The sequence below is a fragment of the Perognathus longimembris genome, chromosome 2 (assembly GCF_023159225.1).
Source record: "Perognathus longimembris pacificus isolate PPM17 chromosome 2, ASM2315922v1, whole genome shotgun sequence".
Taxonomy (NCBI): Eukaryota; Metazoa; Chordata; class Mammalia; order Rodentia; family Heteromyidae; genus Perognathus; species Perognathus longimembris.
This window is the reverse complement of record NC_063162.1, coordinates 85,657,938-85,685,172: the sequence shown is the minus strand read 5'-3', so window position 1 is coordinate 85,685,172 and position 27,235 is coordinate 85,657,938. Positions and strand designations below refer to the sequence as shown.

The 27,235-nt window shown below is 36.7% G+C and overlaps 1 protein-coding gene and 1 long non-coding RNA gene across 2 annotated transcripts in view; both read right to left on the bottom strand.

The window, feature by feature from the left end:
• Positions 1–27,235, bottom strand: part of Skap2 (src kinase associated phosphoprotein 2) — a 164,171-nt gene that overhangs the window by 77,120 nt on the left and 59,816 nt on the right. The window contains exons 5-6 of the mRNA XM_048339646.1: positions 3,409–3,486; positions 2,362–2,445 (exon numbers count right to left, since the gene is read on the bottom strand). Coding sequence (XP_048195603.1) covers positions 2,362–2,445; positions 3,409–3,486 — 162 coding nt within the window. The remainder of the gene's footprint in view (positions 1–2,361; positions 2,446–3,408; positions 3,487–27,235) is intronic.
• On the bottom strand, positions 7,207–21,537 carry LOC125346800. The gene is made up of 3 exons (XR_007210035.1): positions 21,525–21,537; positions 18,928–18,932; positions 7,207–7,367 (listed from the first exon to the last, which is right to left on the bottom strand). It is a non-coding gene; the product is annotated as an uncharacterized LOC125346800 (long non-coding RNA).

The window sequence follows — 27,235 nt, the reverse complement described above, 5'->3', positions numbered from 1 at the left end:
GATTAAGGAAATACAAGTTAGATCTTCAAACACCAACAAGAAAAGAAAATGTTACAATGCTAAATTTTTTGTGCTAGTACTACAGCTAGAACTCAGGGTCTAGGCACTGTTCTTCAGTGTTTTTGATCAAGGATGGTACTCTACACTTAAGCCATAGATTCGCTTCTGGCTTTTTTTTTTTGGGGGGGGGGTAATTAGAGATAAAAGTCTCTTGGTCTTTGCTGCCCAGGCTGGCTTTGAACTGCAATCCTCAGATCTCAGCCTCCTGAGTAGCTAGGATTACAGTCATGAGCCACTGGTATCAAGCGAGGATGCTACGCTAACTTCTAAGACCCAAAAGTATTATTGAGGGAGCTAAATGGATCACAAAGTAGTTAAAATGCAAATTACTAAAGAATGATACCATCCTGAAATCTCAACAAATAGGAATAGAAATGGGTATTGTTATTCAAAAAAATTCTAACTAGAATTTCTTTACAAAATATTGGACTTTGGGGCTGGGGATATAGCCTAGTGGCAAGAGTGCCTGCCTCGGATACACGAGGCCCTAGGTTCGATTCCCCAGCACCACATATACAGAAAACGGCCAGAAGCGGCACTGTGGCTCAAGTGGCGGAGTGCTAGCCTTGAGCGGGAAGAAGCCAGGGACAGTGCTCAGGCCCGGAGTCCAAGGCCCAGGACTGGCCAAAAAAAAAAAAAAAAAAAATTGGACTTTGAAAGAGACATAAATGCTCCTTGGTTTTTAGTTAGGAATGAAAAAGAAACATTGACAGTGATATCCACTTGTTCTTACAAAAATTAGAAATGAGAAGTCTCCCTTCTTTACTTTGGTGAGACAGAGGATTATTTTTTTGCAGAAAGTTAAGACCTTAATCTAAACTAAGTATTATACACAATCACATTTCTATTACAATAACACAAGTGTGTGGGCTACAATAATTAGAGTCTAAATTTTCTGACACAATTACCTGCTTGCCTTTAGCAGGAGAAAGATGTATGTGGAAAGTCTGTAATGGAACATAAACTTGCCAGTGAAGTCTTCACTGGTAAATCCTAGTAGCCAAAAGGTGAGATCAACTTCTAGCATTTTGTAAATATCTTAATTTCTTATGAAATGTAACAGTCTCATCTGCAAGTCCTTTTTCTTTTTGGTCAGTTGTGCGGCTTGAACTCAGGCCCTGGGGGCTGTCCTTGAGCCTCTTTGTGCTCAAGGCTGGCACTCTACCACTTGAGCCACAGTGCCACTTCCGGTTAGTTGGAGATAAAAAGTCTCACAATGACTTTTCTGTCTGGACTGGCTTCAAACCCAGATCCTCGTATCTCAGCCTCCCGAGTAGCCAGGATTATAGCTGTGAGCCAGCAGTGCCCAGCTGCAAGTCTTTTAAATAAGGAAATCTGAAAGTGTCATCAAGTAAAACACACATTTCCAAACAACATTCATAAGTAGCAACTCTACAGGAACATTTATAGTCAGTGATATTGGGCTTGTGTATCTGTTTTTCTCCTTAAAATACCCTTTCTGGAGGTGAATGCTACCTATTTCTAAATGACCCTTTCTTTTTAATGTTGACTTCCTGGTCTTCTCTCAATAGGAGGGGAAAAAAATGCAAGACAATTTTTTTAATTTCATAAACTTTTACTATTTTTCAAAGAAGATATATAAAATAATATGAGCTAAATCTAAAATGATATTTAATTAATATATTATAAAGTATATCTTGTTTCTAAACATATTGCTTAGATATGTCATTTACTAGCTTTGTAACTTTGCACAAATTGAACATCTAAGTTTCCCTAACAGAAAAAAAAAATGAGCTAATAGTACCAACTAGCTGTTGTGAATTAAGTTAATAGTATATCTTGCTATGTGGATAATGAAAGTGCTTAGACAGGGTCTCGAATATAAACACTCTCTCTATGTTTGCTATTATTATTGACATCTGTAATGGGAGACCAGAAAGGTATTGTATGCACCGAGTTTTATCCGAAATTACTTAACATTTTCTTTTCCTGTCTTCAAGGCCCTAACATCTGTAAGGTCTTTGCTTGTTCCAAAACTTTTCAAAGGTAGCCTGGATGGTAAATATTTCTAAGATTCAAGGCCACATGGATTGAAAGGATTTTACTCGCCTTCCTAATTGTCTCTTTCCTAAGACATAATTGTGTTAACTCTGGAGGCATGTTTGAATTCAAAGCATTTGTCAAATAATGAAAATGAATTATAAATTAATCTTAGAAAATAAACAGTCTTAATCTGTAATTGTTTTTAAAAAATTCTCAGTTGTCCTTACTGTATATCTTCAATTTTTTTTCTGCCAGCCCTTCACACTATAGAACTTGCTATACTGAACACCAACTTACCTTTGTCACTTCCATAATAATAGAACACTGTTTTACTGAGAGCACACCACCGTTTCTGCCACTCAAATCCAAGGAAGCTGTGATCTGTTATAAGAAAGGGAAAGAACAGTTTAGATAATATATGTGACTTACATAAACATAAAGCCATTTCCTGACCATAATATAATTTCAGTGGTTCTTTTTAGCTCCAATTCTGTGACTAATTTGTAACAAACAACAAAAAAACGAAGAAGTAAAGTGCAGCAGAGTTAAGCTGTCACATTGCCACCAACTTCCCTGACAAGTTTTTTAAAGGCTTTATTTAATTACACAGTCTTGAGATAATTGATTCATCTAGGTCTCATTTTCTCATGTGTTATAAAAGGGAACGAAAAAGAACTAACCTCGATTATTTCTACTATTTCTTTCAGCTTTAAAATTCAGCTAAGAAAATTAAGAAAAGCAAATAGAATATAAATGGAAGGGCCTAAAAAAAGACCACCTGAGAAATAAGCGGATGGTAATGAAGAGACTTTCCATTTTCATTTCCTGTATCCCAATACCATCTCCATACTTCATTTTCATTAAATGTTGGTGTTGAAAGAGAGAGGCCATCTGGTCAACTCCCAATTATCATGGCCAATGGAGAGGAACACTGAAATGGGTAATAGACAATGGCAGACAAGATGCCAGGCTTGATCTGAACCACAGCAGACCTGCGGTCCATCAGGCTGAGTGCAGGATAGCTCACTGCTCAGCTGGGTGGGATAATGGTAAGAAATCCCATCCTTGAAACAGTCATGGGCCAAAGCTTTCATAGAAGTTGCAAGACACTACGGTTCCTGAATATTTTATAAATAGACAAAGCTAACAACTGGTCTATTGTTTTGTTATTAAAAATTATTCAAAACTAAAAGTTTTGTTGTTATGGTTTTGATATGTCATCCAGATTTTCTTATAGTCCTAAAGTCTTCAATCGCATAACAGAGAACATGAGCTCTATACATATACTACAAAAAGGCTTTATGAAAGTTTACACATTTTTTTCCCTTAGAATCTATGGCTTACCTTTCCTGCGTTTTTCAAGGTAGCCAGCCTTTAGAACAAAAGGAAGATCTTGTGCCGCAATTGGAGGAAATTGGTTACCTGTGGGAAGTGAGGAAGGAACAAAGTGGGTAATCCATTTTAGAAAAAACAAGTACCAGACCTCGTTTAATTCAGTGAACTTTTAATTACTAAAACTGCTTAAATTCAGACTTATCAGCCTTCTGTAAGATTCATTCCACAGACTAGTCACTCTCTTCCTGCTGCAAATCTCGAGAGCAAAATAATATTCTCTAGTCCTGTACCTTAATATATTACTGTGCCTAATACAAAAATATTCTGTAACTGAACAATCTCAAAAGGGTGATACTTTTCAACCTATATTCATTCTGTAACAACAGAACTTAGAAACTATTATGAAAAACACAATAAATCCCTGATAAGAGAAGTCAGGAGTTTCAAATAAACCATATAAATTTCTTTACATTTCTATTGGATTGACTAAAGAATTTCAATGCATAATGATACCTATCCCTATTTCTAAAACATAAACTAATTGCCCACAACATCATATGCTAAAATTTGTTTCTCCCACTATATATCAAATCATCACTCTCCTAGTTGTAGTCACAGAAATATTTTACCAACTGAGTGAGTATGCTTTAGGTTTTGCTAGGACATTTAAGAATCTACAACTAGGTAGAACTGATAGAAATATCATAAATAAGCACTGGATCCCTATAAAAACTAAAATTTAAATCTACTCATGGTCATGAGTAACATGAGTACCCAGTAGCAGTAATTTTGTGTTCACTAGCCTTATAAATTGTATTGCAAATATAATATTTATCCTCAGCACTTTCTAGAATCCAAGTAAGTAAAACAAAATCTAATGAAAGATTCCATAGAATGCATCCCAAAGAAAAGTATTAATATGGCTTATGATAGAAAACATATTTCATTATTAGTTTATAACATACATTTTATCACAGAATTTTAATATTTTTAATATCAAGAAACCACAGTACAATAGTTATGAACTCATATGCACTTTTCCTTATGAAAGTAAACTTACACCAAAGCACTAACTTCAGTTTCCTGATGAATAAATTTCACTCAGTAAACACAAATCAATGCATTTTAAATATGTTTAAAATAGAGCAATTATTTTCAAATACGTATATATATATAATTTTAGGAAAAGCTATTATTAACACTTGAATAGATGTTCAATAAATTGTAGTCATTATTGTTTTCCAGTATAAACTTGATTCATACAAAGGTACAAACTTACTGTAATATTTTTGAGCATAAAAAATCATATGCAGAAATTTTGTCTACATGAATAAGTCTGTCAGTCATTAAACTATTGAGGGTAACTGTGTTATGATTTTGTCTCACTGAGTAGTCTCACAATATTTGTACTTCTATTGGACAAATTAACATGTATGACAAATGCTCTCTAAATCATTAAGAAAAATATTCTAAAGAGAAACTGACATCTTTAACATAGCTTTCCACTGCAAAAAGTTACTGATCAAAAAAAAGAAGAGAGGCAAAGAAGAGGGAGCAAAGGAAAAAGTGGGAAAGGAGGGAAGAAATTAAAACTTTTTGGAGTAGCTATACACATCACTTGAGTTTTCTATTTAAAAAAAAGATGATTTTGCTTATGAGACCTTTTATGCTGTTAGGATTCTAGTCTTCTCAGTCAAATATTCTCAGATATTACATGATACAAGTTCATCCTTAAACTCGAAAAAGTATATAAGCTCCTTAACATCAGCCTTCCCCACCTTTTTCTCTTTCCCTCACTCCATTATACTCTTCCCTCAATTCAAACAGAAAAAACATGGATGAAATTTTTCTACACCCTTTTAAATTCTTCACTTTCACCTTATGGCTGGAATCCTGAGCCCCTTACTGTGACAAACCTCATGTGATCAACTTCAAAAAATACTTTTTTCTACTATTTCAAGTTTCCCAAGTTTGGTAAATAGATCCTTTTTCTTTTTAAACAGTATCTTACTTGCTTTATACTTAGTAACATCATATTAGGCTTCAATTTTTTAACAGTACTATCATTTCATGCTGGGAATATCCTCTCCTGTATCTTCTCCTCCCCACTCGTGGCTACTTTATTGTCTAAAGCTTCTTAGTAAGTGGTCATCGCAAGTGAAGTAAGTTTTCAGGTACCATTTCATAATTCAATATAACCCCAACACATCCTTAGTTTGCCTAAAGTTGAAAAATGCTATTTTGTGTCCACTGTCCATCCTGATTATACACAGATGCTTACTAGTGTTTTGGCTGAAGAGGAGAGTGGGTACAGTCTATAACTTTGCCTTATTCTGTGACTTGGCTTGTCATTCCCAAGTGAGGTTCACTCAGACAGGAGCAAACTTTGATGTCATTTCCCTGTTTCTACCTAAATGTTCTACCGAATACCTAGAAGATACAAAGGTACAGAGCTGTTGGCATTTTTTAATTATTCTTAAGAGGTTTTAGGTTGAAAAAATATCACTACAATATCTGCAAAGTAAACAAACAAAAAAGTGAAAAGACCATGGTATCAAGAAGTGGGAGAAGTCTAAAATTAACTTGAATATAAATACTAATTAACTGGCTTAACAGTAGAGTCCCAGAAGTTTGGCTTGACATTAATACTAACTTTACTATTCAACCCATTGATTGAAGAAGTCTATAGTGAAGTCTCAGTTGCAAAAATGTGTGACCTTAAACAAGTTATTTGGCATCTCTAGGGCTCATTTTCCTCATCTAAAACATGAAAAACTCAAGTTAAATCAAGTCTAAGGCTCTCTCACTCCAATGGCTCCATGGAATTCTTGGACTTCAACAAATGGTCAAGGTGTAAAATGGAGTCAACTTTCAATGATACCAAATATGCCAACTATTCATGACATACTTTTGTAGAGCAACTGGTTGCTTCTTTTATATCTAGCATTGGAACAGTTTCCTGTCACTCTGAAGGTTTAATTTCTATCTAGGATCTTAGTTGGAACATCTTTGAAAAATATGTATTTAACTTAAATATTTTTCATATTCTAATAATCCTCTCCTCCATATGGAAAAGGAATTTCAAATAATTGCATTGGTTCTTTGGTGGCAAAAGGAAGCTATTACATATTGATTGAGTATACATATAAAACAATATCCTTTAGAAAACAATAATTGTAACTCTTGAAAGTTGACTAATGATGCTACTTTAGCACCCTTCATAACACTTCTTTTCTCAATTACCACTATTTATTTCCTTAGGAGGGATTAACCAATTAGCATACAAGTAGTATGGATGTGAGCTCAGGCTTTTGTGATACTTGGGGCGGGGGGCGGAAAGGAGCGCACTCATACTATTCTTAGACATAAAGATGGTCAACTTCAGGTTAACAGAACCATAGCATTCCCAGGAGGGTTATGTCTTGAGACTAAGGCTTTAAAAACTGACACAGCAGCCTACGTAATGATACTGGGCAAAAGCTGAGGCTGCAATCATAGCTTTACCGTCTGTTAGTCTCCTTTCTTTCTACTGAGTCACTCTGAAACCTACCAAGAAAAAACTGAATAACCATTAGAATGACCCAAATTAGCCTCTACTAACGGCTTTTTTTTTTTTTAACCAGTCCTGGGGCTTGGACTCAGGACCTGAGTACTGTCCCTGGCTTCTTTTGCTCAAGGCTAGCACTCTACCTCTTGAGCCACAGCATCACTTCTGGCTTTTTCTGTTTTTGTGGTGCTGAGGAATCGAATCCAGGGCTTTGAGCATGCTTAGGTAAGCACTCTACCACTAAGCCACATTCCCAGCCCACTACTAACTACTTTATGACACAGAAATTCCAATAGCCTCAAGAGAATTCCAACTGATTTCAGTCACTATCTGGAGTCAAAGAAGGCAGCAACAGCTATCAGTACTATCTATATGTGTGCAGAAGTGCTCATGGACATGATCCATGGATGTTCAGAGTCTGCTTATTGTCGATTCATTTGTGGTTGCTACTAATTTTCATGGAAATAGGCCAAACAATAGCAAATTCAAATGTTAGAGAACCAAATAATTAAGAGAAATCTAAAATACAATGTTTCATATGCATTGAAATAGTAGCCAAAAGTAACAGACCAAAGTGTGTGTGAACTGTATTTTTCATAGAGTTGTTTTCCTTCTCCATTCATTGAAAACTGCTTTTTTTTTAAACTATAGAGTATGCTTAAGTATATGACCAGAATCTGAACTGCTCCATTACCTACCTGAAGCTTGTTTTCTTTTAGACTGATCTTTAATATAGGATTGCTGTCTCATAAAATTAGATATAATTTTTTTAAGATTTCTGGTTATTTAATGACAGACATTAGTATGATGTTTATAATGTGTTAAGCATGTCCCTTATAAAATTTAAATATTTTTATCTAAATGATTTCAGAGTTATTGACCATAGAAAGTACTACAAAAATCTCTCAATTATTTCCAGAGATGATAGAAGATCAATATACTGACTCAATCATTGTAAAATAAGGCTTAGGAGGAAGGAAGATGGCACCACCACAGTAGGGAGGCACCTCAACTCGCTCAAACTGAATAGCGAGCTGGGAACTCCAGCACCCAACACCCCATCAAAGACCCAGCAAACCCAGCAGCCAGAAGCAACAGAGAAATGCAGGAAACAAAAAAAAAAAACAAAACAAAACAAAAAAAGAGCCTATAACGTGCACGGAGCCAGAAAATCTGCGGGGTACACTCCCCCCACCCGCCGACTCTGGCCCGAACAGAGCCAGGCTGGGAAAGGGGACGCCAACAAACCAACTGCCGAAAAGTCACGCCAGGAGCGCCGAGTCCAGACAGCAGGACTCCACGAACCCCAGGAGGTGCGCGGACCAATCGAGACAGACGGCAGCTGATGGGAGGTACGGGACCACACTGCCATGATCGGATGTGAGTGGCAGGGGAATCGGGTGGTACAGAAAGGGAGAGCCGGGGCCGCCACCACCAAAGGACCAATCGCCACACCCCAGCACATTGGCAAGGAAGAAATCAAGCTATCCCTATTCGCAGACGACATGATCTTATATCTGATGGACCCAAAAAACTCAGTCCCCAAACTCCTACACCTAATAAACCATTTTGGCAAAGTAGCAGGATACAAAATCAATCCACAAATGTCAGCAGCTTTTCTGTACACCAGCAATGTACAAGCAGAAAAGGAAATTATGGAAACAATTCCATATACAGTAGCCAAAAAAAAAAAAAGTACCTAGGGATCAACCTAACCAAGGACATGACAGACCTATTTAATAAGAACTATAAAAATCTAATAAGGGAAATCAAAGAAGACATAAGGAGATGGAAAGACCTCCCATGCTCATGGGCAGGCAGAATCAATGTAGTGAAAATGGCCATATTGCCCAAATTGTTATACAAATTCAATGCAATCCCTATCAAAATCCCAGTTACATTCTTCACTGAAATAGAGAAAGCAATCCATAAATTCATATGGAACAGCAAAAGACCTAGAATAGCCAAAGCAATTCTAGGCAAAAAAAAAAAAAAAAAAAAAAAGCAGCAGTGCAGGAGGTATCACAATACCAGACTTCAAGCTCTACTATAGAGCCATCATAACAAAAACAGCCTGGTATTGGTATAAAAACAGACCTGAAGACCAATGGATTAGAATTGAAGATCCAGAAATAAAATGGCACTCTTACAGTCAGCTGATATTCAACAAAGGAGCTAAAGACATACAATGGAATAAACATAGCCTCTTCAACTACTGGTGCTGGGAGAAATGGGCAGCCATATGCAGAAAACTCAAAGTAGACCCAAGCCTATCACCATGCACCAAGATCAACTCTAAATTGATCAAGGACCTCAATATCAGACCTGAATCCTTGAAACTACTGAAGGACAGAGTAGGAAAGATGCTAGAACTTATAGGCACAGGAAGGAACTTCCTGAATACAGTCCCAGGGACACAACAAATAGGGGAGAGACTTGACAACTGGGACTACTACAAATTAAAAAGTTTCTGCACAGCTAAGGACACAGCCACCAAAATAGAAAGACAGCCAACCATATGGGAAAGGATCTTTACCAGCACAGCAACAGACAAAGGCCTAATATCTGTCATCTACAGAGAACTCAAAAAACTAAGCCCCTCCAAGCCCAGTACACCAATTAGGAAATGGGCAAAGGAGCTAAAGAGAGACTTCACAAGAGAAGAGATAAAAATGGCTAAGAAACATATGAGGAAATGTTCAACATCCCTGGTAGTAAAGGAAATGCAAATAAAAACAACCCTGAGATACCACCTCACTCCAGTTAGAATGGCCTATACTCTGAACTCAGGCAACAACAAATGCTGGAGGGGGTGCAGGGAAAGAGGAACCCTTCTCCACTGTTGATGGGAGTGCAAATTAGTACAACCACTTTGGAGAACAGTATAGAGGTTTCTCAAAAAGCTCAATATAGACCTACCCTATGACCCAGCCATACCACTCCTAGGCATCTATCCTGAACAGCAGGTCCCAAGATATCAAAAAGACATTTGTACTTCCATGTTTATCGCTGCACAATTCACAATAGCCAAAATATGGAATCAACCCAGATGCCCCTCCACAGATGAATGGATCCCAAAAATATGGTACCTATACACAATGGAATACTACATAGCGATTAGGAATGGTGAAATATTGTTATTCGCAGGTCAGAACTTGAACAAATAATGTTGAGCGAGACAAGCCTAGAGCACAGAAAACAAAGGGGCATGATCTCCCTGATATATGACTGTTAAGATGGGGTGAAGGGGAGACAGTAGAGACCAAGTCTGTGAAACCAAAACTTCTTGTCAAATGGTATTTCCCACATGATTGGGTCAGCGACCCAACATTATGTAACTAAAACCAAACAACTACTCAACATATAAAGGTCAAAAATTAACCTCTCAGTGGAATACGATAGCTCAAAAGCTATGTATGTACGTTCATATAAGACTATTGTTGACATATTGTCTAATGTTGACATTACAATTAAAGCCCTAGGCAAATTTTCTTTGGCGTGGGCCACATGGCTACTGTATATGTTCTTGGTACATTGTATATTGTATATATGTCTATCTGACCTAGGGAAGGGAAAGAAACAAAGGGTGTAAGATATCACAAGAAATGTACACACTGCCCTACTATGTAACTGTACCCTTTTTGCACAAAACCTTGTCAAAAATTTATATTTAATTAATAAATAAATTACAAAAAAATAAGGCTTAGCATGAGAAATTTCACTTTAAAGACAAGACCACTATTTTATATATTTGTAATACTGGGCATCTTCTCATTTTTTTTGTTTTGTTTTTTGGCCAGTCCTGGGCTTGGACTCAGGGCCTGAGCACTGTCCCTGGCTTCTTTTTGCTCAAGGCTAGCACTCTGCCACTTGAGCCACAGCGCCACTTCTGGCCATTTTCTGTATATGTGGTGCTGGGGAATTGAACCCAGGGCCTCATGTATACGAGGCAAGCACTCTTGCCACTAGGCCATATCCCCAGTCCATCTTCTCATTTTTTATTTCAGTAAAAGCTACTTTAAATAATAAATTCTTAAATCTCACAGAAAGAATTTAAACCAAGTTTTATCACCTACATAGAGTAACTTAGCTACTTTATTTCTGTCTATATTTTAATCCTAACTGCTCTGGGCAAGAAAAAAGTTTAATTCAAAATAACAACTGTGTGTGTGTGTATGTGTGTGTGTGTGCGTGCGCACACGCACGTGTGTGTTTCCACTAGACTTTTAGCAAAGACAGTATAGTTCGGGAAGTATTTTAAAATGACTTTAAAGTCAAGCATACTGCTCAGATCACATACTAAATTTATTTACTTTTATTTAAACTAAGTTTATATTAAACTAATAGCTAATATTTAATAAGCTCTAAGAGAATGTTCAATATGAAGCCAAAAGATAAATAGATAAAGCACAGATGTGCACCAGGTGCTGGTGGCTCACACCTGTAATCCAAGCTACTCAACAGGCTGAGGATTGCAGATTGAAGCCATCCCAGGTACTACATTCTGTGAGACTCTATTTCCAATTAACCAGCAAAACTGGAAGTGGAGCTGAGGCTCAAGTGGTAGAGGGCTACCTTTGACAGAAAAAAAGTTCAAGGACAGTGCATAGGCTCTGAGTTTAAGCCCTAAAACCAGCACAAGAAAAAACAAAGATATATAGTTGATTTTAGTTATTCTAGTTAGTGGTTGAATCAATGAATTTTACTTTTTTGGTTTTTTTAAAAAAATTTGATTGTAAAGGTGATATACAGAAGGGTTACAATTACACAGGTCAAGTAATGAGTACATTTCTTTTTAAACAATGTTACCCCCTCATTCATTTCTCCTGCTTTCCCCTCCACATTCTCCTCCCTCCAAAGTTGTAAAGTTCGTTTCCAACATAGTGTCTAGTGAGTATTAGTTCATTCTTTGTATTGCTGTTTCTGTGATTCCCTTTCCCTTCCACTGATCAGATAAACAAGACAAAGGGTACAGAAAACTAAAACAACAAAAAAAGTAGAAATAACTGCAAACAGAATATAATAAGAACCTCTTGTTTCTAATTCTCAGAGCTCATTTTGATATACTTCATTATATATGGTCCTATGCCCAGGTTGGCTTTGAACCACAATCCTCAGATCTCAGTCTTCTGAGTAGCTAGGATTCCAGGAGTGAGCCACTGGCACCCCACCAATGTCTGTCTTCTGAGTCCAGACACAATGGCCTTCTCACTGCTTACTGTCTTATCCCCAATGCCTGGACTAGTGCCTGAGACATGGGTAACTTTTGCTTAATGAGAAAATGAGTGAATAAACAAACCTCTTTAAAATGAAATAAAACAAATTAAAACAAAATTCTACCTTTTATCTTGGGAAAATGGCAAACATCAAGAAGAGGAATGACTTCCACAGTGGGAGTGGTAGGGAGGGCCAGCGTGCTTGTAGACATTGCTTGGAGGGAGCGTACAACCCCATACTGCTGTGAATGAGAATCTGACAATTTCCTAAGAAACTATCAAGAATCTTTCCTGCTAATGAAAACATGGCTGTGTCATACTGCCGATGCCACAGTTTTCACTGAAACTATTTGATCCGGCAGAAAAAAAATTAAAAATGGGAAGCAAGAGAGACATTGTGAAACCATTTTAAGTAAAACAAAGCTGCCTGGAATGTTCTAGCTTCACTTTTCACCAGGTGCTCATTACCACAATTGCTAGAAAGCTTCCAACTCACCTCTCTGAAAAGTTCATACAGAGAGCATGAAAACGTCTGTTTAAAAAAAAAACACCTTGTTCTCTATTTTTTAAAAAAGATGAAAGTAGTATATTTTTCTGATGTAGGTCATCCTAATTCTTACTGCTGACTTTAAAGTCTTTCAAAATGAAACGAACTTAAATTTGTTGACATAGGTTGAACATTTCTAACTGAAAATCCAAAACATGAAATGCTCCAAAAATCTAAAACTCTTTGAATGCTATGATGCCACCAGTGGAAAATCCCACACCTGCCCTCAAAGCACAGGTGCAGCAAAACAGTGCATAAAATTATCCTCAGGCTACATGTATTTGGTGCATATGAGACATATGAACCTCACTTTTGGACCTGGGTTCCATCTTCATGATGTCTCATTATGTTTATGCAAATATTTCAAAACCTTTTTGAAAAAAACAAAATCTGAAACATTTTACATAAAAAGTACACAACCTCAATTGCAGAAATAATGAAATGGTATAAATGTTTTGCTCTATTTCAATTTAAATGTCTCTAAATTGGTGTAAAAATATGCATAAAAACTGTGCCAGGCCATAGTTGGTATTCTAAATTCCACTTGGGAAATGAACTTTATAGCTATATCATAAACTTCTAAAATCCTGAAGTTTTAATAGATGTGCTGACACAACTTTAACCATAACAGTTCCAGCAACTGCTACTCTAATAAATCTGCCCATTTCTATAATGCCTATGACAAATCCATTAATATGAATGATGTACACTTCACATAAGGCACTACAACACAGCAACTGCACAAGTTATGCCATCACTATTACAAGTAGCAAATCAGTAATCAATATTTGTAAAAGCAGCACCTAATCCTTTGTAAAATCACTGCTTCAGTGATTGAAGAGTTTGCTCAATCCACATACTTAATCCCTCTTCATCTGTTTGAGCCTTCTATTTATCCTAGCCTCTTATAGTGCCAGCCACAGCAGATTAATACATCTCCTCACACTACATGACCTGACAATTCGCATGGGGTATTGCTGACAGGATAAGCTCTGCAAACATTGGCCTTTAGAAGAGGAGTCCGAAACCCAAAGTTTACAAATAGGCTCCTCACTGTCCCTTCCTAACTCTAGTCATCTGATGTACTCTCCTTGGGAAACAGATCCTTACTTCTGAATGAGCCTTCTAGCTGATTCTAGAACGTTTATTCATAAAGCATTGTTACTAATCTTTAAAATAAAGGCACACAGAAATGTTCTAGGCAAGAAAAGAGACTCAGCTGGGAATTTGGTGGTAGAGTGGTAGAGTGCTTGTCTAGAATACATGAAGCCCTGGTTTCGATTCCTCAGTACCACATATGCAGACAAAGCCAGAAGTGGCGCTGTGGCTCAAGTGGTAGGGTGCTAGCCTTGAACAAAAGAAGACAGGGACAGTGCTCAGGCCCTGAGTTCAAGCTCCAGGACTGACAAAAGAGGGGGGAAGAGAGAGAGAGAGAGACAGAGACAGAGACACAGAGACACAGACAGACAGAGACAGAGACAGAGACAGAGACAGACAGAGAAAGAGAGAGAGAGACTCATGTAGAGAAACATTTGGAGAATTCTTAGGTGCAAAGCAAAAATGACTGAGCTCAGCTAGTACAAGGTTTCACTTTGGAAGAAAATTTCAAAAAGAACATCTTAATGCTTCAGACAAAGCTTGAATGGAAAAAATACATGCCATGTTCACACTGAAAAGTGATTAACAATATTGTAAGTACTCTGTGCTGACAGAAAACATATTATAATATTAGGTAGTTTATACATCCCTGACAAGTAGATGATGACAGACCCTTCTTTAAGAAAATAATAAATTTTACTAAAAGGTACGATACAAATTTCCTTAACAGAGTTATTTCAGATATTCCATGCACCCTTGAGACATTCGAAAGAAAATGCAAATTTCATATCAAATTAAGAGTAAGGAAATGTAGAGGAAAATCATTTACTAACCTAAGATGTTGGATAAAATCATTTTAAGGAGATAAAACAATTCTTATAGTCTCTATAAACATATATATGTAATTGTATATATGTAACTATATGTAACTTTATATATAAATGTGTGTGTATGTGAATATCAACCTGGCCATTCAGTCTTCTAGTTTTTATTCCTCCTGAGAGGATAGGGACATCCCAGGAAGCTGAGAAGGATTTCATAGGGGATCTGGAGAAAACCATCCTGTATCTAATCAAAAAGCCAGCAGCATACAGAACTTTACAGGAGAAGTGAACCAACAGTCAAGAGTATCCTTTGCTTCAGAAAATCCAAGAATGAGAAGCACAAGAAATTGTTTTCTAAATAATGACTGTGTTTACAGAAATCTTGCTGAACTATAAGAGAAGTAATGTGGACAAAGAATGAAATAAGAGGAAGTAGAGACAGGAAAGGGTAATTGGTCTTTAAAAAAAAAAACAAAGTTGGACCATTGATTCACACCTTAATCTTGGCTACTTTGGAGGCTGATCTCAAGGAGGACTATTGTCTAAAACCAGCCCATCTCAACCAATAAAAATCTCAGAGTGCTGGGAGTGTGGCTTTGCAATAGAGTGCTTGCCTAGCATACACGAAGCCCTGGGTTCGATTCCTCAGCACCACATAAACAGAAAAGTCCAGAAGTAGCGCTGTGGCTCAATTGGCAGAGTACTAACCTTGAGCAAAAAGAAGCCAGGGACAGAACTCAGGCTCTGAGTCCAAGCCCCACGACTGGAAAAAAAAAAAAATCTCCCACTATCCCAGCTCTTCATGAAGCAAGAATAGGAAGAGTGTGGTCCAGGCTGGCTGGACAAAAAAGCAAGACTCTGAAAACTAATGAAAGCAAAGAGGTAGAGTTGCTGGCCTGCCAAATACAAAGCCCTGAGTTCAAAACACCTCCAAGAAAAATATCAGTAGCAATGGGGAGAGAAGAAATACTAGCCTGAAGGCAAGTATTTCTGGTTTATATTGTAATTCAATATTTATAGCAATATTCCCTATTTTATATCATATTTCATTTTGATACATTTCATTTTCAAAATAATTAAAATCCAGTAATGTCATTTTGTCTATAATCATTTTAACATCACTTAGTAGTAAGAAATTTGTATATAATGTTAAATGTGAATGATAGCAGGTTAAAATGATCACTATCATTTGAAAATTAAGGATGAAAACTCTGATGTAATGAAGAAGCATCTTAGATTTGGAAAATGTAATCTGATGATGTAATTGCCTTTTCTGAAATCAGGGTAAATTATATTTGCTAGCTCGTTGAATTTTCTGTAAAAAGAATTATTCAGATCATTAAATCCTGTAAGACAATTGGCTCTAATTAACTTACTGAAGGAAGATAATGCATACAGTGAAAAAGAGCAATACTTGCTCAACATTGTATGTGATTTGTCCATGTCAAAAATACATAGTAAAACAACCAATAACCAATTAATAGGCAAACTGGAAAAACCTCAGAAGAAGAAATACAGATGGGTAATAGATACCTGAAGAAATTCTCAACATCTTTAGAAATAAAGAAAATGCAAATAAAAAATGTAACTATGGAAAAGAATACAGAAGTTCTCCAAAAACTTAAAAATTAATCTAGCTTATCACATATCACACTTAGGCATGCAATCTTGTAAGACAGACAGATACCTGCATACCCTTGTTTACTGCAGCTCTGATCATAATAGCTAAACTGTGGAACCCATAGAATTTATCAACAATTGATGAATAAAGAAAATATGGTAAATATATACCATTAAAACTGAAATTAACTCATTTAAAGGAAAGCAGGTGAAGATGGAAATCATGTTTTCACTCATTTGTAGAATTTAGACTATGGGTAAAATATATTGCACATTATATAATTAAAATATATTTTAATGCATTGTATGTATTTAACATATATAAATTATGATGATCTGTAATATAATCATATTATATGTATAATTATATATATTACATGTGTATAATACCATAAATATAAGTAAGATTGTTCAGGGGAGATGAAGAGAAGGGAGAGAATAATGGAGGATGAATAATATTGAAATACACTATGTATGAAGAGACTATTGAAAGCTGTTGAACAATAAGGGAATGGAGAAAGATAGAGCAATTGAAGGGGTTGATATGATTATAGTATACAAATGTGTGAAAAACTATGGAGAAATTCCTTTAAAAAATGAAAAAAAAAGCTCAAATCATATGACAGGCTCCGTTGGTAGTGAGCAGCAGAGGAAGAAGGGCTACTCTAGGGGTGAATGAGGGTAAGAATATTCCACAAAAAAGCACTACCATTGAAAGTGGCCAAGTAGCAGCACAATATCATTGTAGACTTAGACACAGAATTGTTTTATTCTAAGGAACTTTGAAAGTATACAGACCAAAAAGTGTCTTTTACAAAACTGATGTCATTATTGTGACTACAGCCACCACATCAAGAGGCATGAGGGGCCGCCATGTCCCATCACTAATGATGACTTACTGAAAGCAGTGTGGCCACATGACTCCGCTATCACCTTGCCATTTGTCCTCACAGGTACCAAGTGTCATGTGGGAGAGCCTCAGAGATGATATGAGTATCCTGTTCTTCCTCAAACTTTCACCCACTATTGTTAACATTTGCCAGGCTAAAAAGTCAGTGATTCTTGTTTCCTCACAAATGGTGATGTTTCCAGCCGGTTTAATTATTTATTTTTCTATCTATTTATTTATACATGCTGTGGATGGAGCCCAGGATTTCACACATTGCAAGTTGTATGTGATAACAAGCAGGTTTGGGGAGATCTGCATTTGAGCACAAACAATCAAATTTTATTCATCTTTCTAGTCTCACTGCCAGGAGTATAATTACCACAAAAATGCATGTTGACTAAGTAAAGGTTATAAGATGAAGATGAATAAAGGAAAGTGAATAAGCTTACTTTCACTTCTTGTGTTAAGTTATAATAACCATGGTGGGCCATAAAGTCCAATTATACGCTCAGAAGGACATAAAATTCTCATTTCAGTCAAATAAGCACCAGGTAAATAAGAGGGAAACCAAAGCCTACTGAGCTTTTGTACATAGCACTTTACAAAGCACTTGGCAAACATTTCAACAGCCAGAGGAAATTCCAAGTGAAACTCAATCCATGTGTGTGTTTGTTTTGTGGAGGCCAAGTATTTTTGTGGCATGTATCTTTAATTGGTGGCAGGCATAAAATGTCACTTTATGGTTACACTACATGCTCATTCATTTGTTCACAGAGTCTAGAATATTTAATCAATAAATTTTTAACCCTACTGGAAAATTTTATATTATGTTAATCCTGTGATAATATTGCTTAGCATGGTCTACCCACCCTTATGTTGTTTTCTTAGATAAATCCACGGACAGTCTTGTAGACCCAGACCGTCATCTATAAAAAACAAATCCCCATGTGGGACAAAGATGACAGCCCCCAGAAAGAAAGTACTCCACATAGTTTGTAGTTACACATTAAATTCATCAAAACAAATGGACTGATCCAAGTATGTCACTGTGTAGTTCACACTCAAAGTCACAGCATCATCTCATAAACACTTACTGGGGATGTTACTTACAATCTGGCTAAAGACACAGAAGAAGGGGATAAAATGCCATTCTGCAGTTTCCCTTCCTGTCCCTTCACCAAGGAAATAAGAGTGAAAACCTGTCTTTTTCCGTTTCAAATATTCTGAACTGAGAATTATTGCTCTCCAAGAATGCAAGTTATTTTGTCATAAATTAGTCTTCTCTTTTGTTATTTCTTGGCATGCTAACACAGGCTTTTTCCAGTTACAGATGATCTGCAGCTTCTAGTCAATACATTCCAAAGGAATATCAAGAAAAACCACTTTAATATAGTGATTCTTCAATTGGAACCAAAATCTAATAACCAGCCAGAAACTGGTGGCTCACACCTGTAATCTTAGCTACTCATGAGGCTGAGATCTGAGGAGAGCAGCCAGAGCAATAAAGTCCATGAAACTCTTACCTCCAATTAACCAGGAAAAACCTGGAAGTGGAGTTGTGGCTCAAGTGGTAGAGTGACTGCTTTTCAGGGCAACTCTACCCCCTTAAGTTAATCTTCTTTAGAAATGTCCTCATAGATAGATCAGAGCTTTACTAATCTCTTAGGTTTTCTTAATCTGATCAAATTGATAAAAATTAACTATCACAGCAATATTTTATAACTGTAGTATAATAACACAATCAGGACACCACACTGATACAATGTACCTATCAATTTCTGTTTTACCTGTACTCATTTGTATAAACATGTGTATTGAATTCTGTGTAATTATATAGCACAGTCAAAATACTTAAAACCTCGAAAACACTAATGTTTCCACCTGTTGACCTTTTATAACCACACACACCTTCCACCCCTCTATCCCTTCTCTAGATTCTTGAAACCATTTTCTGTCATTCATTTCTATAATTTTGTCATTTAATAATGCCATGTACATGACAGCATACCATATGAAACCTTTAATGACTGCCTCTTTTTTGTTTATTTATTTTTCTTATTTATTGTCAAAGTAATGTACAGAGAGGTTACAGTTTCATACGTTAGGCATTGGATACATTTCTTGTACTGTTTGTTACCTCCTCCCTCATTCCCCCCTCCCCCTCCCCCTTTCCCCCCTGTGCTGTTCAGTTTGTTTACACCAAACAGTTTTGCAAGTATTGCTTTTGTAGTCATTTGTCTTTTTATCCTGTGTCTCCCAATTTTGGTATTCCCTTTCACTTTCCTAGTTCTAATACCAGTTTATACAGTTTCCAGTGTACTCAGATAAGATACTATCAGTGCAGGTACAACCACAGGAAGAGGATACAAGAGGATCATCAACAATAGAAGCTACAGTTTCACATGGCTTGTTGAAAGTAATTACAACAGTCATATAGCACTCGTGTCCCTAACATGGAGTTCATTTCACTTAGCATTATCTTATGCATTCATAGGGGCATAGCTATTAGGCTCTTGTGATCCTCTGTTGTGACTAGCCTAAACCTGTGCTAATTATTCCCTATGAGGGAGACCATAGGGTCCATGTTTCTTTGACTGCCTCTTTTTTAAATTTAGTCTAAATGCCTAGAGCTTCATCCAAGTTGTCATATTATGTATTCATAGTTTCTGTTTGCTGAGTGATACTACAAGTATGTATATAGTTCAGTTTTCTTTTTCATTCTTTCTCTCTCTCTCTTTTTTTTTTTTTTTTTTGGTTGTGGGGCTTGAACTCTGGGGGCTGTCCTTGAGCAATTCAGCTCAAGGCTAGTGCTCTACCACTTGAGCCACAGCACCACTTCCGGTTTTCTTGTGGTTAATTGGAAATAAGAACCTCACTTACTTTCCTGACTGGGCTGGCTTTGAACTGGCAATCCTCAGATCTCAGCCTCCTGAGTAGCTAGGATTACAGTAATGAGCCACTGTACTGGCACCCAGCCGACTACTCCATTTTCTTAAAGAGGAGTTTATTTTCTGCTTTTTCATTTCTGTTTCCTCAGTCCACTACAATTTGACTTCTGCCCATACTGTTCCTCAGATACCTCATAAAACCAATACAATCTCCTAAGACCCATATTCATACTAAAACTTAATTTTTACCTTTCTCAATTCTTTCTGAAGCAACTGATGTACTAACCATCCATCTGTATCCTAAAATTCCCTTCTCCCTTGTCTCATAGTAAAACAATTCTCTCATAGTCCACTTACATTGTGTGTGTGTGTGTGTGTGTGTGTGTGTGTGTGTGTGTAGTGTTGTTGAGTTTTTTTGTTTGTTTGTTGGCTTTTTTTTGGGGGGGGGGGGTCTATCATGGGCTTGAACTCAGGCCCTGGGCACTTCCCTGAGCTTTTTTGTTCAAGGTTAGCATTCTACTACTTTGAGCCACAGCTCTATTTCCAGTTTTCTGGTGGTTAACTTCTCTGCAGATAGTAACCATTTGTTTCCTTCAACTCTAGAGAAGGAAGTTCAAATACCATCCTAAACATACCAAAGAAAGAAATGAGGTGGCTAATAAAACCTTTCTAGACACTTGAACATATGTCTAAATAAAGTCTTAATTATGGATTATTAGAGATAATGCAAGTTCCTTTTTTCTCACAGAGGAAACAAAATAGTGACAGAGAAAAGGAAATAAAATTTTGTGAATACTAGATAGTACACATTAATAGTTCTTTGAAAATATGACCTTATTTTCCCAGATGGGTAAGATTCCCAGGGATTGGAATTTAATCTTCATTATTCTTTCTGTATCTCTAAACACTGATCAAAGGGTCACCACCCACCCACAGGAGTATATTCTTTTACTGATCCACAGGGTAGCAGTGTGTTTCAAAATAAGGTTATCACTGTGGGAATGTAAGTACTGAGAATGCCTGCACAAAGCAGCTGTTCCATTCTGTACATACACAAATGTAGCAATACTGAACACTGAGGGTAACAGGATATCATGGAAAAATCCAGTGTCCTGTCTAGACTAACAATAAGAAGCTTGCAGACTAGCAAGCATGTCAGAGAGGCATGAATGGTATTTTTGAGGTAAAGACAAGAAAACAGCCTAAGTTTTTCATTATATATTACATATCCATTGTTTAACAACTTACTGTCTATAAATAAACTGGTCTTTATTTAATAATATCCTTGGAATGGATACCTTTATGAGATATAACTTTTGACATAGCAATCAATTAATCTAGCAGGCATAAATTCCACTGCAGCAAAAGTTAGTACAGACTCCTTTTAATGGTCCTGAATTTATTTCAAACAACTGAGACCTAAGTCAAGAAGAGTGGCATGCTTTGAGAACTGTAGTCACAAGTCCAGGCGTTGTTTGTTAAAAGAAGATCTTTACTAGCAAACACTAAAGTTCGTACTTTAAAGGCCTGAGATTTAAAAAAAAAAAAAATCAAGAAGACAATTCAGAGTTCTTGAAAGAACAGAGCAGGGATTAACCTAGGCTCATTTGAGAAAATAAGACATTTCATCTCTATTAAACTTTAATTTCCTTTGCCAAAGAAAAGAATGATAACAGCACCAACTTTTCAGGGCTGTTTCTGGAGATTGAATGAAATAATTTACAATTAACTTAGAATAATCATTTAAAATAATATTTGCAGTATCCCAGGCATTTCTTTTCCTATGTCCTATGATTCCACTATCAAAGCTACCTACATACTCAAGACTTTAAACTTCATAAAATAGGATATCAAGAAAACAAAGAATTTTGAAAGAATGAACATATTTCTATCAGTGCATTCAGTCATTATTCTGCACTGCAATGGCCTGCACAGCACAGTGACCAAAGCCTTGTTTTCAGGCATCAGATAGGCCTGCTTTCTCAGTTTATGTTCTGTACTCACTAGTGGAGGATCTCAGGCAAGTTCCTTACTTAGAAAAGTAGGTAACATCTTTTTTTCCTTATTTTTTCTTATTTATTGTCAAAGTGATGTACAGAGAGGTTACAGTTTCATACATAAGGCATTGTACTGTTTTTTACTCCTCCCTCATACCCCCTCCCCCTCCCCCTTTCCCCTTTTCCTCTCCCCTTATGAGTAGTTCAGTTGGTTTACACCAAACAGTTTTGCAAGTATTGCTTTTGTGGTCGTTTGTCTTTTTATCCCGTGTCTCTCAGTTTTGGTATTCCCTTTTAATTTCCTAGTTCTAATACCAGTATACACAATTTCCAATGTACTCAGATAAGATACAGTGATAGTGCAGGTACAACCTCAGGAAGAGGATACAAGAGGATCATCAACAATAGAAGCTACGGTTTCACATGGCATGTTGAAAATAATTACAACAGTGATATAACACTTGTTTCCATACATGGAGTTCATTTCACTTAGCATTATCTTTTGCATTCATAGGGGCATAGCTATTAGGCTCTTGTGATCCTCTGCTGTGACTAGCCTAAACCTGTGCTAATTATTCCCTATGAGGGAGACCATAGAAGTAGGTAACATCTTACTCCCAAGTAACATATTGCTTATGTCTAAAAGAAATGAGGTGCTGGGAATATGGCCTGATGGTAGAGTGCTTGCCTAGAATACATGAAGCCCTGCGTTCGATTCCTGAGCACTACATATAAAGAAAAGGCTAGAAGTGGCACTGTGGCTCAGGTGGGTAGAGTGCTAGCCTTAGGCAAAAAGAAGCCAGGGACAGTGCCCAGGCCCTGAGTTCAAGCCCCAGGACTGGCAAATTAAATAAATAAACAAACAAATAAATAAAAGAGGGCTGTAACATCACAGCCTTTAAAAATAAATAAATAAAAATAAAAGAAATGCATTTATGGTGAAGCAATACTAACATAATTTCAGGATTATATACATAAAATAATCTGCATACATGTAGTATGTCCACATATATGTATGTTTATATGGAATATAAATAGAGACAAAATTAAATTTACTTCATTTTCCTTCAAATATTTATATAAGCCTGGCACTGGTGGCTCATACCTGTAATCCTAGCTACTCAGGAACCTGAGATCTGGAAACTAGAGTTCAAAGCCAGCCAGTACAAAGAAGTTTGTGAGACTGTCTCCAAAATAAGCAGCAAAGGCTGGGATGCACATGTGGCTCAAGTGGTGGAGCACTAGCTGGTCAAAATTCGCAAGTATAAGGCCTAAGTTCAAACCAGTAATGGTAAAAGAAAAAAAACAATAAAAACAGAGTAAATAAATGAATTGCACTAACCTACACTGCCAGCATCAAAAACAGCTAAAAAGACCCTTCTTGGACTATGTAATGCTTGCCTTGGTAAGTAACGCATTCTAAACTTAAACAAATCTAGAATTTCAAAAGACTCAAGAAGTTGAACGTACTACCTGAAATGAATTAAAAGGCAATAAAATTTAAACAGGTGACAAAATATGGGTCTTTTAAAGATAGGGAAAATAACACACAACAATACATATTCTTGATTTGCTTCTAATTAAAAACATGAATTCAAGTATTCAACTCCAAGGTTTGGGGAACAGCCCAGTGGGAAAGTATTTTTGTCTACTGAAGCCCTGGATTCCACCTCTAGCACTACACACATATACAAATTCTACATAAAGGTCTAGTGTGAAATTAAGAATTAATTTCAATTGATTAATAGCTGGAAAATGGAAATGAGGAACTAGAATATTGGAGAGGCCTGGAAGCTGTAGGCTTTCTTTTGAATGTTGAAAGAGAGAAAGCATTTAGAATAAATACTGGTGGCACGTGAAAGAGGCCAGACTATAAAAGCAAAGAGTTATGTAAAAGAAAAGTGGATTATGATGAGGAGTGCTCTGAAAGGCAAGAAAAGAAATTTGGATTTGATTCAGTAGGCAATCTGCCACTGCTGTAGGATCTCGAAGAAGCAAAGGATTCTATCAAGGTAGTATTTCAAAAAAATCAATCTGGCAGGATAGAATTAGGATCATAAAAGGAATTTGAGAGGACTTTTAGTTTAGAAGGCAGCTATAATATTTCCTTGTGATGAAGTCTCAGATTCCACAGTGGTACTGAAAGTAGATCACTTTCATTTACTGAAAGCCTGCTAGATACTGGGCATTGTACTAAGTTGTGGAGATCACAAAGGTCAATGAGACTCATGATCCCTTTCCTTACAGAGTTTACAACACAGTGAGAAAGGTGGACAGAAAAACAAGTAACAACAACATCCCAACTGTGATAAATGCCATGAAGAAAACAAACTGGAATACAGTAAAGCATGGGAAGGTGACTCACTTGGAGGCTCCAAGAAGCCTCTGAAGAGATGACAGCTATCGGGCTGAGACCTACACAATGAGATAGGACAAAGGGAAGGAAGAACTGCTGGGGCACAAAGCATGAGTAAAAGCAGGACAAGTTTTGGGTTGTTTATATAACTTAAGGCCAATGTAGCAAGATGACAGTGAGGGAAAGGAAGTATGGCATTGGCTAAGACGAGACACAAATCAAGCACAACTTTATGTCAGCCTTGTAAGAACCTGGCCCCTGGTTTTAAGACAATGGGAAACTTTTGGAGGATTCTTATCAGGAAAATGACATAATAAGTTTTTAAATTAGAGGGAAAACTATTCAATAGGTCATAATTTAAATATAAATTATAGAAAATACAGAAAAAAAATTGTCATAAAAGAAACATGGGGCAGGTTGCCAGAGGCTCATGTATGTAATCCTAGCTACCCAAGAGGCTGAGATCTAAGGATCACAGTTAAAAACCAGCCCAGGCAGGAAAGTCTGTGAGATTCTTATCTCCAATTAATCACCAGAAGACTAGAAATGGTGCTGTGGCTCAAGTGGTAGAGCAGTAGCCTTCACCTGAAGAGCTCAGTGGCAGCACTCAGGCCTAGAGTTCAAGCCATACACATAATAAAATATCTTAGGCCTGGGAATCACACCAGCTATAACCAGTAGTACCTATGCCATTCTACTTCCCTTTATATTATTTAATTCGGGTTCATCTATTAAGGGGACAACTTAAGTACCATTCTCTCAGGATCCTTTCTTTTAATGAGGGAAACTCTACTAAGCACCTGAGTTCAAACCTTTCAATATGCCAAAGTTGCAGAAGAAAGCCCAAGTTTGTAGAATTCTAAGGAGGCTAAGAAATTTTAAAAACAACACTCAAACCTTCCCCTGGAATTTGTGACCCTGGAACAATAGTATAAAAGGAGGCCCACACTGGATATGACTAAATATTAAGAAGTTACATGACCTAGCTAACAAAATTTGTTTAATAAAACAGTCTATCCTGGCTCAGTTCAGTGAAGAACAACTATACCAAAGCCCATTCAGGGGATCCTCTCACATGGGCCTAAGGGCTATAGTGACCATATGATATATAAACTCTGTGGCAAGTATGACAGAATGCATCAAGGCCTAGAAGGAAAATTTTTTTTCACTAAGACTAAAATTTAATGTAGAAAAGTTGGATCCAATCATTTAAATAATACTAAAGACCTATCATTCTAAAACTAGGGATACAATGTTAAACAAGATAAGTAAGATTTCTAACCTAACAGAAATTATATTCTAGAGGAGAAATGAATAAACTTACAATCCTACAAAATAAATTCCCACTAATGGAGAAAGTAAAATCAGCCAGTTGGATGGAGAACGATGATTGAGGCTAGGAGAGGACTTTAGAAAGAATAGTGTGGGAAGGAAAGCTTCCCTGAAGAAGTGCCCGATTTATTCCTCAGCTAAGCTGAGGAATAAAAAGGAATGGGTCAAATCAAGATACAGGAAGGTAGAAGGGAGTGGAGGAAAATACTCCAGGCAAAAAGAATCTTAATTATCATAAATATATGCCCTCTCTGGAGCAGGTTCTTGGCTTTTGTGGTAGGTTATGTCAGTCTATATACAAACAAATACTTTCTCCATAAAGTGATAGTTCTAAAACATGTTGTTACTCTAAGGGCATGATTCTTTGACTTTTGTTCTACCTAATAGCTCTCCACTGTTTTTCTTTAAAGGTAGGAAAAACTCCTCTCTCCTTCTACAATTATTCTAATTTGGATAGCAAGTACCTAATAATGCGATTAACTCAACACATTGCATCTCTTCCCCATAACTAATTAATTTTTAATCATTTGAACACTTATATATCCACAAGGGATGAGAAAGGAAGTAAGCGTAAGAATTCAAAGCCTGGAAGCAATCGATGAAGCTCACTTTTAGTCCTTATGTACAGTGTGTCCAGTTATCTAATATTAGAACATAGGTTAGAATACAGCTAATTCTTTAGCTGAGCCTCAGAATTTTGTTCTAACTTTTCACAGTCATAAATGACTTTTGACTTCTTCTCAATTCCCACCAACTTCTAAACTTACACTATTCATCAAAAGAACATAGTAAGTGGGGCTGGGGATATAGCCTAGTGGCAAGAGTGCCTGCCTCGGATACACGAGGCCCTAGGTTCGATTCCCCAGCACCACATATGCAGAAAACGGCCAGAAGCGGCGCTGTGGCTCAAGTGGCAGAGTGCTAGCCTTGAGCGGGAAGAAGCCAGGGACAGTGCTCAGGCCCTGAGTCCAAGGCCCAGGACTGGCCAAAAAAAAAAAAAGAACATAGTAAGAACATAGTAAGGTACATAAGAACAGAACACTCTAACTTCAAGGAACAGAAAATAAAATAGGTCTGGATAAACAAAATAATATCAAAGATGTCTTGTTCTATCTCAGGAAAGTTGACTGTTGACAATGTCATATTGTTATAAAGATACACTAGCAGAATAGTTATTAGATAATTAGAGTAGCTCCTGGTTTCCTACAACAGCTTTGATATTGCCTATGATCTTGAAAAAGTACATATATATACATTTACATATACATACATACACACACATATTCCTCATCTTCTATAGGTAAGAGAGAAAAAGAAAAAATAAGTTACAGGAGAAAGCAGAAAAGAGGCTTGTATATAAATTCTTATTTTTTATGCTCACATTACTGTACTTTTTAATATTTTATTATCTTTTAAGTATTCGTACAAAGGAGTTGCTATTCAACAAAGAAGTTTATAAATAAGATGTCTTGATCAATGTCCACCCTTTTCAACATTCTCGCCCCTCCCTCCCCATCCCCCT